We start from the raw sequence: 15,488 nt of genomic DNA, 5'->3' as shown, positions 1-15,488 counted from the left end.
TGCTGTACACTCTACTTGCACTCTATTTATGATCCAACTTAAACAGTAACACCCTTCATCTTATCTGCTGTCTCTGCTCTTCAAGTTACCAAATCAGCAATTATTACTTGTTCAAAGTAACATGTTATTGTCGAGAACGATATTGCCCCTTTCTGCTACATCAAGGTTTAATGTTACCACTCGTCATTTTGTTTACAAACCTTATCGTACTGAAGGCCATTCAGCCCATCGTCCCTGTACTAGCTCTTTGAAAGAATTACCCCATTCACCCCACTCCCCTACTGCTTCCTCGTAGCTCTGCATTTTTATTCTTTTTAGTACATATTCAATTATCTTGCCAAACACCACTAAGGTAATTTAAAAAGTGGTGTCAATTCTTTCAATGAGATGTGGAATGACTGCCCATTCCCATTTTTTTTTCAATAGTCACACCAGCAAACGATCCTGATTTTCACTGGTGAGATTGCAATGACTGTGCCTTGGACGCTGGAGGAATCTTTCCAATTGAAGCTACGCAGCAAGCCAAGAAAGAAAGAGTTCATGTGTCAGGTCGCTAGCAGGTTTTGAGCAGGTGTAGAGGTAGGGAAAGTGTTACAACCCTTTCGGGGGCCAAACACTATATTGTGTAAGGTTCCCCTCCTGTACCTTGGACTACGGACTCCCCTGGCGATGGCCCTAATTGGGAGGAACCTCACAGGATATAAACCCCCACCTGGGAGCAGGTCAGGGAGAGTGACCCTGCGGGGTGAGGAGTAGTGGAATTGTGAGTACTGTAAGTAGACCTCCTGTCTACCTGGTGTCGTACCAAGTCCTTACCTTCGGCTATCACAGAAAGTGAGAGGGAAGTGTGGGGGAAAACGAGAGTGGACGTCTGTAATGGAAACAGAGAATGCTGGATAAACGTAGCAGGCGTGGCAGCAGCTGTGCAGAGAACACCAAATAACATTTGAGTCTCACATAACTCTTCAGAACTCTGAAAAAGATTGGAGCAAATGTCTGTAATAGGACAGAAGGCTGAAAACCGATAGATTTTTGTTGGGTAAGGACATTAATGGTTAAAGAGCCAGGGCGGGTAAATAGCATTAACGATACAGAGCAGCTATGATGCAATTGAATAGCAGGACAGGTTTGAGGGGCTGAATGGCCCACTTCTGATCCAGTGAAACATGTTGGTAACTTGATAGGCCTTCAATGTTGGTTATCATGACTAAATTTACTCACTTGAAATGCCTTGCAGGTTAATAATGAAAACGTTGTGAAGGTTGGCCACAGGCAAGTGGTGAACATGATTCGTCAGGGAGGGAACCATTTGGTACTCAAAGTTGTAACAGTAAGCAGAAATCTCGATCCAGAAGACACAGCTCGAAAGAAAGGTAATGACACCTGTTCTCCGGCTCCTTCTTATTGAGCAACATTCCCTGTGGCATGAACTTTTGAACTTACAGCACAGAAACATGTCATTTTGCCCGTCTGGTCCACCCTTGTGTTAATGCTGCAGGCAAGCATCCTCTCACCTTCCTCAACCACATCAGCATATTGCTTTTCCCTCCAGTACAAAGTAGCCTTCCATAAATACATCTATATCCCTCGCCTCAACTATTTCTCAGTGAGTTCTACAGTCTCACCACTCTCTGGGTGAAGACGTTTCACTTGAATTCTTTATTTGATCTATAAGGGACTATATTTGAATCCTGGTTTTGTTCTTCCCCCATAAATGGAAGCGTAGACCCTCTAAAACCCTCTTTAAAAACTCTTCCAATTTTAAAGACCCAATCGGTTGACCCCCTCCGCTATCTTTGATTGTTAATGGCATCTCTGGTGAAGATTATTCAACGTAGAATGATTGCTTTATTTCAAAATCCTAAAATAAGGAAACATGTTTGGAAGAAACTGTCCCAATAAAACAATTAAAACTTTTGAAAAAGTGGCAATTTGTGATTTATGCGGGAATACAATCTCGGGCCTGTTGTTGAGGAAGTGTTTGTGTTGGGATTGGAACATTCTGCATTTCAGGCATCCAGTGTCAGCACCAATCCCCAGGACCGGTACAGTACAACAATAGAGTCACAGGGCGTGATTTAACCAGGAAAAAAAACAAGAGTCTTGTTTTGAGCATGTTCCGCTATGTTGATAATATCGACATGTTGCACAACTTTAGGCCCATTCCCTTCCCCTGCTGAATATTCTGGACCCCTCCATAATGTCCTTTACCTTGACACCAGGGAGGCAACACAGCATGCAGGACACACCTTTACAGATATTGGAATGCCCTATAGTAACCTCATTCCCAGAGTCATTAGGGACATTTAAGCAACTCTTGGGCAGACACATGGACAGCAGTAAATTAAATGGGTGCAGGTTAGGTTGATCTTCGATTAGGATAAATGGTTGGCACAACATCGTGGGCCGAAGGGCCTGTACTGTGCTGTACTGTTCTCTGTTCCAGATATTGATGGGTTAAGTGGGCAAAAAGCTAGCAAGTGGAGTATAATGTGGGAAAATTTGAAGTTGTTCATTTTGGAAGGAAGAACAAAAGAACAGAGTATTATTTCAATGAAAAAAAAATGCAGAAAACTGCAACACAAAGTGACTTAGGGACGTGTGCATGACACACAGTAGCTGGCACACAGGGGCAGCAGATAATCAGGGGGGTTATTGGAATGATGGCCCTTATTTCAAGGGGGTTGGAGTCTAAGAGTTGGGAAGACTTGATGCAGCTGTACAAGGTACTGGTGAGACCCCATCTGGAACACTGGGAGCAGATTTGGTCCCCTTATTTAAGGAAAGATATTATTTAATTGGAGGGGGTTCAGAGAAGGTTCACTAGGATGATCCCTGGTCTGGAGGGATTGTGTTTGAGCAAAGGTTAAACAGATTAGGACTCATTGGAATTGAGAAGAATGAGAGGTGATCTCAGTGAAACATATCAGATTCCTCAACGGCTGACAGCACATTGGTTAGCACAGTTGCAGAAGGAGGCCATTTGGCCCATTGAGTCTGCACCGACCCAATGAAGCTCTCACTTCCACCTATCACCGTAACCCAATAATCCCCCCTTAACCATTTTTTTGGTCACTAATGGCAATTTAGCATGGCAAATCCACCTAACCTGCACGTCTTTGGGCTGTGGGAGGAAACCGGAGCACCCGGAGGAAACCCACGCAGACACGGGGAGAACGTGCAGACTCCGCACAGACAGTGACCTAGCGGGGAATTGAACCTGAGAACCTGGCGCTGTGAACCCACAGTGCTAACCACTGTGCTACCGTGCTGCCCTTGGTGTCCAAAAAGGTTAAGTGGGGGTTACTGGGTTACGGGATAGGGTACATACGTGGGCTTCAGTAGGGTGCTCTTTGTAGGGGCCGGTGCAGACTCGATGGGCCGAATAGCCTCCTCCTACATTCTAAATTCTATGATTCTATGACAGGGCAAATGCTGACAGGATGTCTCCCCTCATGGGAGAGTCTCGGACCAGAGGGCAGAGTCTCAGAATAAAGGACTGAGATGAGGAGAAATTTCCTGCTACGTAATTCTGCTCCTATGTCTTATGGTCTCAGAGGGTTGTGAGTGTTTGGAACTCCGTGTCACAGAGAGCTGTGGGGGCAGAGTCCGTGTCACAGGGAGCTGTGGGGGCCGAGTCCGTGTCACAGAGAGCTGTGGGGACAGAGTCCTTGTGTATGTTTAAGGCTGAGATAGATTCTTGATCAGTGAGGGAATCAAGGGTTATGGGGAAAGGGCACAAAGGTCGACATGAAGAATATCGACCAATTGTGATGCTATTGACTGGCAGAGCAGAATCAAGGGGCCAAATGGCCGACATCTCGTCCTTTCAAGTCACACAAAATGCTATTAGGACACGTTTCTTTGAAGAGGAAGTTTTGAAGGTAAGAGTTGCAGAGTGGTTGAGGGAGGGAGCTCCAGAGCAATGAACACTCAGCAGCTGAAAGCACAACCACCCAATGTAGTGGAATGGAAATCATCAATGCACAAAATCCAGAATTGAAGGAGCGCAGAGATCTCGGAGCACCGTAAGGCTAGGGGATGTTTAGAGATGAAGAGGAGCGGGGCCATAGAGGGACTTGCACCTTCCATGGAAATGGTGGTGAATAATAAAATTAGTGCATCAATTCACTTCAAACTTTGAAACCAAATCCAGAAATAACTTTGTCTACGTTCCAAAGTCCTCCTCTGCAAACCTCAGAAATGTTCTCATTGTGTGAATCTTACACACAACCAATTGTACGTCGTTTTTGAAACCCTGAGAGCATTTGCGTTCCATTTTTTCTATAAAAGGAAATCATTATTGTACGGTTCACAAGTCTGCGTGGGCAGGTGTTCTGCAATAAAACTACCAGCTCACAGCTGCTAAGCAACATCAAAGAGAGAGGCTGCAGAAATGGCACTTTCTTTTTTGTCTGGGGAATTTTCGAGAAGGTTTTGAAAGGGGCAGTGTCAAAATGCCATTGTGAATTCTCATCCCTGTGTCAACTGAGATCAAATCTCCGTATGCCATGGAGGGAAATCACAGGCAGTTTGTTCCTTGGAAGGTTGGGTGGAGTTTGGTTTTCCAATGATAGGGCAGCACGGTAGCATGGTGGTTAGCATAAATGCTTCACAGCTCCAGGGTCCCAGGTTCGGTTCCCGGCTGGGTCACTGTCTGTGCGGAGTCTGCACGTCCTCCCCGTGTGTGCGTGGGTTTCCTCCGGGTGCTCCGGTTTCCTCCCACAGTCCAAAGATGTGCGGGTTAGGTGGATTGGCCATGCTAAATTGCCCGTAGTGTCCTAAAAAGTAAGGTTAAAGGGGGGGGGGGGATTGTTGGGTTACGGGTATAGGGTGGATACGTGGGTTTGAGTAGGGTGATCATTGCTCGGCACAACATCGAGGGCCGAAGGGCCTGTTCTGTGCTGTACTGTTCTATGTTCTATGATATGATTTTAAATGCCAATTTAGTCCAGTTTCAACGGGCATGGTGCAGATGATAGTTATTCCAGTGTCCTTTCTCTCCCCTTTCCAGTCGACCTCCATTTTTAAAATGCGATGTCTAAAGCTTCACTTTTATCTTGCAGTCTGACCCTCAGATGCTGGTCCCTAAATGTAGGATCTAACGCCTCATGATCTCTCGTCACCAGGTTTATCTGAGAAAGACGTTAATTTATTGTAAATAATTTAGTTAGCCTTTAAAAAGAAAATTGGGGGAACTAAATTTGCTCAAACTGTGTTTACACCAACTATTTATTTGCTTTGTGTCAGTTTTCTTGTGCAGGTCCACAATGAATGAAGAGGCAGTTGTTATTTATTTGCATTTTTTTTATATTCAATCATGGTGGCCTGCGCTTTTGGGGGTTTTTGTAAACCATTCTCATGATGTGGGTGTTGTTAGTGGGACTGACTTTCGAAGCCCATCCCTATTGGGGAGGGCAAACTAAACAAAGGGAATACTCAATAAATGGGGAGTATTGGGAGGGGTTGAGAAAGAGCGAGACCTTGGGATGTATGTCGACAGGACCCTGAAGGTGGCAGGACAGGTGGACAAGGAGGTCAAGAAAGCTTATGGAATGTGAAGTTAAAACTCACCACTATTCTTAGAATTCCCCCTATACCAAAAAAAAGGTTGATATTCTAAATGGTGAACAGGGATTCTCACTCCCTGACTCCAGTGCAGGCTTCTGTGGGTGCTATTCAGGTCAAACTATCTTTTCAAGTTATCCCCCGGTATAACCCATACCTTCACCGAAGAATTTTACCTACTTACCCCTTAATAGCATTGATGTCCTGGGTCCTGCGTTATTAAGGAAGTGAAGTAAGCTAATAACCACTTTTTCAGGTTAAGTTATTTTTATTATTATATTTTTTCTTTTAAAAGCTGCAAACACTTTCTTTACAGAAAGGAAAAAAGATCTTGCTTCTGGCTGCTGCTGGTTGCTTCAGGCCCACCTTGGCAATCGATCTTCTTAAAATCTGGTCTTCTTGAGTTGTATTCGCTGGTGAACTCGGTTGCCGTGTCCTGTTCTTCCCATGCACCGAGCTGTGAGAGCTGGTTCTGCTAGCTATCTCTAAGCTGACTCTGACTTCTGTTTAAATTCTAGTCTTCCTTAGATATATAACTGTTTAAACTCGGCTGCTTGCCTTGTCTTTCCCATGACCGAGCTCTCTCTCTCTCTCTCTGAGTTCTCCTCCCCTTCTCTCCTGTTGCTGGTTTCTCTCTGTCCTGTCCTCTGCTGCTGCTCCCTGGGTTTATATTCTCTTTCTGAGAGTTATTAAGTTTTAACGACTTTATTGTAAATGGGCTTGTTTCACTTTGATAGTTTAAAAGTATCTTTGATGTAAACATCTTACTACAACTAATTATTCATTTTGGGCATATCGTCTCCTCTCAGATCTGATTAAACAATGCTTTGGTTTCAATAGGTGTTACTTTTAATTCTGTGATTTCAAATCGTTTAATTTTCCAATTGTCCCCAGCTCATAACTTTGCCTTTGATTTTGACTTACATGATGTTTCTCGTAGACAGGTCGTCTCCAATTTTCTTTTAATTGTTTGATGTTCATAGAATTTTACACTTTGAATTTGACACCAAATTTGACTGAGTATCTTCCATCCTTTCCAGCTGTTTACTAAGAGAGTTTATTTCAATTAAGGTGTGAAACTTTGCTTTTAGCTGTATGCTAAAATTTAACTTGGTTATGACTTGAAAGACTTGCCTGTTTTAAACATTCATCACTTAATGCAATTGAAACTCTCATCCATGCTTTTTCAGATGCTTCCTGAGATAGTTACATTCCATGAAGGTGTGAGCCATTGTTTTAGCTTACCACATGAAGCCTGTGTGTCTGCTAAGCCTTTCTTGTGAGCAAGAATCTGCATTTTATAACCCTGCTCTTTGCAGCTGCTATTAACCTTTTGTGGGATCTTTCCCTGTACCCTCTCAAACCAGATATTGCCAGACTTCCATGTTTCAAATGACACATTTTTCTGTATTTTCAAGAACAAATGTTTTCCTTCATTGGGCAAGATATTGAATACAAAATCAGGGATGTACAGATGGAACTGTCTAAAACACTGCGTAGGCCACAGCATGGTTTTGTGGACAGTTCTGGGGAGAGTGCAGAGGAGATTTAAAATGCTGCGAGGCCTTGGTAAAGTGTAGCTATGAGGAGAGATTGGGTAGTTTTCCTGGGCACAGAGGAGGCTGAGGGGTGACCTAATTGAGATAGAAAATTATGAGGCTTCGAGACAGGATAGACAGGAAATACTTGTTTCCCCTGACTCACGGGTGAATTACCTGGCGACAGGGATTTGAGGTGATTTGTAGAAGGATTAGAGGGGACATGAGAGAAAACATTTTCATCCAGAGGGCAGTGGGCATCTGGAATTTGCTGCCCAAGTTGGTGGTTGAGGCTGAAACACTCAACTCATCTCAATGGTCCCTGGATCTGCATCTGAAGTGCTGAAACTTGCAAGGTGGCAGAGCAGGTGCTGGGAAGTGGGATTAAAGAGAGCGGCTGGTTTATTTTTTGGCGGGTGTAGAAATGATGGGCTGAATGGCCTCTTTCTGCACCGTAATATTTCTAGGCATCTGTTCAACCTTGAGAAAAGGGTGGTGGGGGTGGGGGGGGGGGAGTAAACTACCTGCTTGAACTGCTGCAGTTCATGTGGGAGGTGCTCGTTTATACATCGATCAATGCGATGTTGCAGGAACGCAGGTGAGATGTACAAATGAGAGGAGAGCTCCTGAACTGGCACTTACAAACGATAAACGTTTTCAGTAGCAGAGGGCATTTTCCATTCCCGACCCCCATTTACAAGCAGCAGTGCCCCTCCCTGGGTAATTTTACGGGAGACACCCAATGAGGATGCACTGCCCAATTAGGGTGGAAGAGCTTGTGGAAGTGGGAGGGCAAATGTGCGCGTAAGAACGTCGATCTCTGACTAGCCAGACCCCACCTCTTGTGTGTGTGAGTGAGATGTACATGGGGTGCCAGGCAGCAAGACTGCCCACTCTGCATGTGCCTTCTGTTCATCTTCACCAAAAGCTGCTGCTGTTTGGTTGCCCGTGAGCCTCTCTTGGATTCCTGCTGCGACCAGATTGCAGTCACCACATTGCGATCACTCAGGCAAAGGTTCAAGGTAGTGAGAACATGGGGAATCAGTGTAACCCCTCTCCTGACCCCTTCCTCTCTCCCACCTTCCAAACCCCTGGGATTACCATTTACCCACCCGAACCTATTTCAATGCACTAGCCACTGTTAGAACATCGAATATAGAACATACAGTGCAGAAGGAGGCCATTCGGCCCATCGAGTCTGCAATGACCCACTTAAGCCCTCACTTCCACCCTATCCTCCTAACCCAATAACCACTCCCCCACCCCAACCCAATAACCCCTCCTATCCTTTTTGGACCCTAAAGACAATTTAGCAGGGCCAATCCACCTACCCTGCACATCTTTGGACTGTGGGAGGAAACCGGAGCACCTGGAGGAAACCCACGCACACACGGGGAGGACGTGTAGACTTCGCACAGTGACCCAAGTCGGGAATCGAACCTGGGACTCGGGAGCTGTGAAGCCACAGTGCTAACCACTGTGCTACCATGACAACATCTCACCCACCTCCACAACCCACCCTACCCCCTCCTCACCACCTCTTGTACCTGTCCAGTTTCATCACCGTCACATGTAGGCGATGGAATGGGAAGAGCAAAGGGGATCCGATTGGGAACACAGAAATATTCTCGTGTTTACAAAAGCAGCATTGCCCAGATCCTGAAATAAAAACAGGAAATGCTGCAAAAGCTCAACATGTCCAGCAGTACCGGGGGACAGAGAAACCGGTTCAATATTTCCAGTTGATTTCCCTGTGAACGGAACTTGAACTAGTTAGCAATTTAACTGGTTTTAAGTGAGCACAAAGGCAGGGAGAGGGGAAGAAGGGAAGAATAAAAGGAGAGGTGTGTGTGATCGGATGGAAGGCGAGCAGGATTAATTGACAAAATGGATGATGGTGGGAGGGAAAAGGGGAGAGTGATGGGACAAGCAAAGAAACGGAAGATGGGTGTTGAGGTGGTTTGACTGGCGAGGGCAGAACAATATCAGCAGCTGCTGTCCGATACATTGGGAGCTGTGGTTATTATTGAAAATGGTTGAACTCGGTGTGGCCAGAAGGCTGCCGACGAGGAACCTCGGCCGATGAGCAGCGTTTACCAACTTGTCTATTTTCAGAGGAAGTGAGTTACAAGATTGTGTCTTTATTTGTCTTTTTTAATTTGCCCACCAGCCCCTCCACCTCCAAAACGAGCACCAACCACCGCGTTAACGCTGCGCTCAAAGTCTATGACCTCGGAACTTGAGGATCTAGGTAAGAAAATGGCTTTGAAAATGCATGCTTGGGTCTGTGCGTGTTTGTTAGCTTGGTGTGGTGGAGGGGCCTGTAGCACGTGGCAAACAATCGTTGACCTGCCTCTTGTTGCTTTGTCTAGTTCATAAATCTAAATAGCAGGCTGAGATCCAACTGGTTATTGAGTATGTTCAAGCCTGAAATATGAATTGAATCCACTGCTCACAATCTTCCTCCTCTCTCTCTCTCTCTCTCTCCCTCCCTCCTGCTCTCTCCCTCCTGTAGTGGACAGAGGTAAGTTGACTTCTGTACTGCTGTCCATTACTTGTTTTAAAAAATGTATTTTTTTGTTAAATGGCTGAAAATCCAATAGTTAGCCCAATGACATACACGGTTCCAGCACTGACCAGTTTCCACCAGGTTGGAAGACACTGCACAACCTTGATCACGTGGACAAGTTATTAAGCACAGATAGAGATGACATTTGCACCCAGGTGATAGACACCAGTCCCAACTAACCAAGGTGTAAATTATTTTTTTATTTTTCCAATTAAGGGGCAATTTAACGTGGCTAATCCACCTACCCTGGACCCACGCAGACACGGGGAGAATGTGCCAACTACACACGGACAGTGACCCGGAGCCGGTATCGAACCCGGGTCCTCAACGCCATTTGGCAGCAGTGCTAACCACTGCGCTGCCCCAACCATGGTGTAAATTAAGCATTCAGCAGTCTGGGGGCCAAACTCTTTCCAATCATGTTCAGTCCAATAAATGTCAGACCGTCACTTGTCATTAAATTAGCTTCACCCTCTTGACCCACACGAACTATGGGAAAGCAATTGCCCCTCGGTTCACTCTATGCAATATAAACTCACCCAGCAATCAGACATGACAAAAAAAGTGGAATACATTATGACCGGTCTGGGCTTCAGTTATGTACCTGTTTGATTCAAAGCTAGGTATATAACTGGCTCCTGTATTTGTTTACCAACCTTGAAAAGTTAACACAATCTCAAAATTGAATGGATTTATGAAGGGATGTGTTTCATAGTCAGGGATTTCATAGTTAGGGATCCTCTCGGGAGGAGCAATCACAATATAGTGGAATTTAAAATACAGATGGAGGGTGAGAAAGTAAAATCAAATACTAGTGTTTTGTGTTTAAACAAAGGAGATTACAATGGGATGAGAGAAGAACTAGCTAAGGTAGACTGGGAGCAAAGACTTTATGGTGGAACAGTTGAGGAACAGTGGAGAACCTTCCAAGCGATTTTTCACAGTGCTCAGCAAAGGTTTATACCAACAAAAAGGAAGGACGGAAGAAAGAGGGAAAATCGACCGTGGATATCTAAGGAAATAAGGCAGAGTATCAAATTGAAGGAAAAAGCATATAAAGTTGCAAAGATTGGTGGGAGACTAGAGGACTGGGAAATCTTTAGGGGGCAACAGAAAGCTACTAAAAAAGCTATAAAGAAGAGTAAGATAGAGTATGAGAGTAAACTTGCTCAGAATATAAAAACAGGCAGTAAAAGTTTTTACAAATATATAAAACAAAAAAGAGTGGCAAAGGTAAATATTGGTCCTTTAGAGGATGAGAAGGGAGTTTTAATAATGGGAGATGAGGAAATGGCTGAGGAACTGAACAGGTTTTTTGGGTCGGTCTTCGCAGTGGAAGACACAAATAACATGCCAGCGACTGATAGAAATGAGGCTATGACAGGTGAGGACCTTGAGAGGATTATCATCACTAAGGAGGTAGTGATGGGCAAGCTAATGGGGCTAAAGGTAGACAAGTCTCCTGGCCCTGATGGAATGCATCCCAGAGTGCTAAAAGAGATGGCTAGGGAAATTGCAGATGCACTAATGATGATTTACCAAAATTCACTAGACTCTGGGGTGGTCCCGGTGGATTGGAAATTAGCAAACGTGACACCACTGTTTAAAAAAGGAGGTAGGCAGAGAGCAGGAAATTATAGGCCAGTGAGCTTAACTTCGGTAGTAGGGAAGATGCTGGAATCTATCATCAAGGAAGAAATAGCAAGGCATCTGAATAGAAATTGTCCCATTGGGCAGACGCAGCATGGGTTCATAAAGGGCAGGTCGTGCCTAACTAATTTAGTGGAATTTTTTGAGGACATTAACAGTGCAGTAGATAACGGGGAGCCAATGGATGTGGTATATCTGGATTTCCAGAAAGCCTTTGAGAAGGTGCCACACCAAAGGTTGCTACATGAGATAAAGATGCATGCCATTAAGGGTAAAGTAGTAGCATGGATAGAGGATTGGTTAATTAATAGAAAGCAAAGAGTGGGGATTAATGGGTGTTTTTCTGGTTGGCAATCAGTAGCTAGTGGTGTCCCTCAGGGATCCCTGTTGGGCCCACAATTGTTCACAATTTACAGAGATGATTTGAAGTTGGGGACCGAGGGCAATGTGTCCAAGTTTGCAGATGACACTAAGATGAGTGGTAAAGCAAAAAGTGCAGAGGATACTGGAAGTCTGCAGAGGGATTTGGATAGGTTAAGTGAATGTGCTAGGGTCTGGCAGATGGAATACAATGTTGACAAATGTGAGGTTATCCATTTTGGTAGGAATAACAGCAAACGGGATTATTATTTAAGCGATAAAATATTAAAGCATGCCACTGTGCAGAGAGACTTGGGTGTGCTAGTGCATGAATCACATAAAGTTGGTTTACAGGTGCAACAAGTGATTAAGGCGGCAAATGGAATTTTGTCCTTCATTACTAGAGCAATGGAGTTTAAGACTAGGGAGGTTATGTTGCAATTGTATAAGGTGTTAGTGAGGCCACACCTGGAGTATTGTGTTCAGTTTTGGTCTCCTTGAGTAAGGACATACTGGCACTGGAGGGTGTGCAGAGGAGATTCACTAGGTTAATCCCAGAGCTGAAGGGGTTGGATTATGAGGAGAGGTTGAGTAGACTGGGACTGTACTCGTTGGAATTTAGAAGGATGAGGGGGGATCTTATAGAAACATTTAAAATTATGAAGTGAATAGATAGGATAGATGCGAGCAGGTTGTTTCCACTGGCGGGTGAAAGCAGAACTAGGGGGCATAGCCTCAAAATAAGGGGAAGTAGATGTAGGACTGAGTTTAGGAGGAACCTCTTCACCCAAAGGGTTTGTGAATCTATGGAATTCCTTGCCCAGTGAAGCAGTTGAGGCTCCTTCATTACATGTTTTTAAGGTAAAGATCGATAGTTTTTTGAAGAATAAAGGAATTAAGGGTTATGGTGTTCGGGCCGGAAAGTGGAGCTGAGTCCACAAAAAATCAGCTCATTGAATGGCGGAGCAGGCTCGAGGGGCCAGATGGCCGACTCCTGCTCCTAGTTCTTATGTTCTTATGTTCATCTCGGTATCTACATAATTTGGTGTGTGTACGTAATCTTTCAATCGGAATTGTAAGCAGGGTAACTGAAAAGAATGATGTGCTTCCAAAGAATGCAGTTGCTTCGTGTCAATTGCTACGTACCTTTTGATTCTAACCAGAGAACTTTGAAAAAGATCCACAATTGTGAATGTTCATTGATGTTAAGTGCGCGGCTGACCGAGTGTTCGGCAGACAGAGTGTTCAGTCAGTGCTTTTTTATGGTGCTTTCTGCTAGTTTATCATGATAGATACATCATACTGATATTCTTGGGTACAAGCAATGGTGCTGCCATTTTCTCTTCGCAATGATTTTGAAAGCCCGAGTGATGTGTACAAGTCATTGGTTGACTTGAGTAAGGAGACGAGCCCAGCAGACATTTCTCCTGTACGTTAAGGTATTACTCCAAAGGAAAGGGATTGGTTGCCATGCAGTAGCCCTCCATCTGTACAATTATCAGGGTGCAGGCAATGTTGACAGTGAAGAAGCATCAATTACCGATCTATGTCAGGAGAGTATGTGTCTTGAAAGGGAACTTGCTTGAGAACCATGGGCAGTGTTGGACACTATGCTTTGGGAAGGATATATTGGTCAAGGAGTGCTTTAGCCGAATGGTCCAAATATTAAATGGTGAGAAGAGATTACTCAAACTAAAGTTGAATAGTCAGGAATTTAGAAGGTTGAGGTAATTTGGTAAATGTTTTCAAGGTGTTATGATGGCTAGTTCAAAACTATTACTGCTGGTTGAAGAGTGCAGGACCGAGGGGAACAGGCTAAAACTTGAGTCAGACTTTCGCGAGTGAAATTAGGACACGCTTGTACACAGAGCGCTAGATGTTTGGAACTCTTTACAACTGACAACTAACGCTAGATTTCAGTTGTTTTTGTGAAATCTGAGATTAGAACCATAGAATTCCTACAGTGCAGAAAGAGGCCATTCAGCCCCTCGAGTCTGCACCGGCCCTCTGAGCGAGCACCTTACCTTGGCCCATACATCCACCCTATCCCTGTATCCCCGCCCAACCTGTACATCTTTGGACTGTGGGGGGAAAACGTAGCCCCCGGAAGAAACCCACGCAGCCACGGGGAGAACGTGTAAACTCCACATGGACAGTTACCTGAGGCCGGAATTGAACCCTGGTCCCTGGTGCTGTGAGGCAGCAGTGCTAACCACTGTGCCACCATGCCGCCCTATTGATAGAATTAATTGATAGAATTTTGTTAGCCAAAGGTATTCCGGAAAATGGAGCAAAGGTGCGTTTATGGAGATTGGATTGCAAATCCGACATAATCACACTGAATGGGGAGAGGGGCTGAATGGTCTCCTCCCGTTTCTATTTTCACTAAGGTGATAGATACCAGGCTTCAATTATGGGGTGAAGAAGAAAAATGTGGATAATTTCTTTCCCTCTTTCAGTTAGACCTATTATGAAGGATTTGATATCAGACCATAAGAAATATGGCCCATTCGGCCATTCGGCCCCTTGAGGCTGCTCTGCCATTCAGTAGGATCATGGCCGATCTGACATTCCTCACGTCCACCTTCCTACCCTTTCCCTGTAACTCTCGATTCCCTTACTGATCGGGAATCTGTCTCAGCCGTATATATACACACGGACTCTGTCCCCACAGCTCTCTGTGACACAGACTCTGTCCCCACAGCTCTCTGTGACACGGACTCTGTCCCCACAGCTCTCTGTGACACGGACTCTATCCCCACAGCTCTCTGTGACACAGACTCTGCCCCCACAGCTCCCTGTGACACGGACTCTGTCCCCACAGCTCTCTGTGACACGGACTCTATCCCCACAGCTCTCTGTGACACGGACTCTGTCCCCACAGCTCTCTGTGACACGGACTCTGTCCCCACAGCTCTCTGTGACACGGACTCTGTCCCCACAGCTCTCTGTGACACGGACTCTGTCCCCACAGCTCTCTGTGACACGGACTCTGTCCCCACAGCTCTCTGTGACACGGACTCTGTCCCACAGCTCTCTGTGACACGGACTCTGTCCCCACAGCTCTCTGTGACACGGACTCTGTCCCCACAGCTCTCTGTGGCGAGGAGTTCCAAAGAGTCACCACCCTCAGAGGAAATTCCCCCTCGTCTCAGTCCTAAATGGGCTCCCCTTTATTCCGAGTCTCTGCCCTCTGACCCCAGACTCTCCCGTGAGGGAAGGCACCCTCTCAGCATTTACCCTGTCAGCCCCTGAGCAATCCGATATGTTTCACTGAGGGTCACCTCCTCATTCTTCTCAATTCCAATGAATAGAGTCCTAACCTGTTTAACCTTTGCTCAAAGACAATCCCTCCAGACCAGGGATCATCCTAGTGAACCTTCTCTGAACCCCCTCCAATGAAATATCTTTCCTTAAATAAGTGAACAAAACAGCTCCCAGTGTTCCAGATGTGGTCTCCCCACCTTGTACAGCTGCAGCAAGACTTCCCGACTGGCTGCTTCTATTGGCTATCTGGCCTGGTGGGCTCTGTTCTTTTTGGCTGGTTACCCACCCGCCCTCCTCAGCACCGGCCTGGAGGTTGAGCCGCCCACTGCTCCCCCGAAGGCTGTTGGCAGCGCCACCACCTTGCCTCACTGAAAACTTCTCAGCACAGATGGATTTACACTTCTGGGGACACACATAACCACCTCGCGGTATAGCCCCCCCATTGGCTGGGGCCCTGTGCTGCAGTGCTGTCTGTTTCATTATAAACCCACAGCTGCAAGTACCCCCAAGTCCCTTTGTGTTTCAGCTTTCTGCAG

The 15,488-nt window shown here is 45.5% G+C and overlaps 1 protein-coding gene across 1 annotated transcript in view; it reads left to right on the top strand.

Moving 5' to 3' along the window:
- The window catches only part of shank2b (SH3 and multiple ankyrin repeat domains 2b), a 1,049,335-nt gene that overhangs the window by 983,378 nt on the left and 50,469 nt on the right, over nucleotides 1-15,488 (top strand). The window contains exons 17-19 of the mRNA XM_038808421.1: nucleotides 1,238-1,373; nucleotides 9,277-9,357; nucleotides 9,622-9,630. Of these exons, the coding sequence (XP_038664349.1) occupies nucleotides 1,238-1,373; nucleotides 9,277-9,357; nucleotides 9,622-9,630 (226 nt within the window). The remainder of the gene's footprint in view (nucleotides 1-1,237; nucleotides 1,374-9,276; nucleotides 9,358-9,621; nucleotides 9,631-15,488) is intronic.

The sequence above is a fragment of the Scyliorhinus canicula genome, chromosome 9 (assembly GCF_902713615.1).
Source record: "Scyliorhinus canicula chromosome 9, sScyCan1.1, whole genome shotgun sequence".
NCBI classification, from domain to species: Eukaryota; Metazoa; Chordata; class Chondrichthyes; order Carcharhiniformes; family Scyliorhinidae; genus Scyliorhinus; species Scyliorhinus canicula.
Note: the sequence above shows the minus strand (reverse complement) of the source record. Positions and strands in the feature narration are given on the sequence as shown.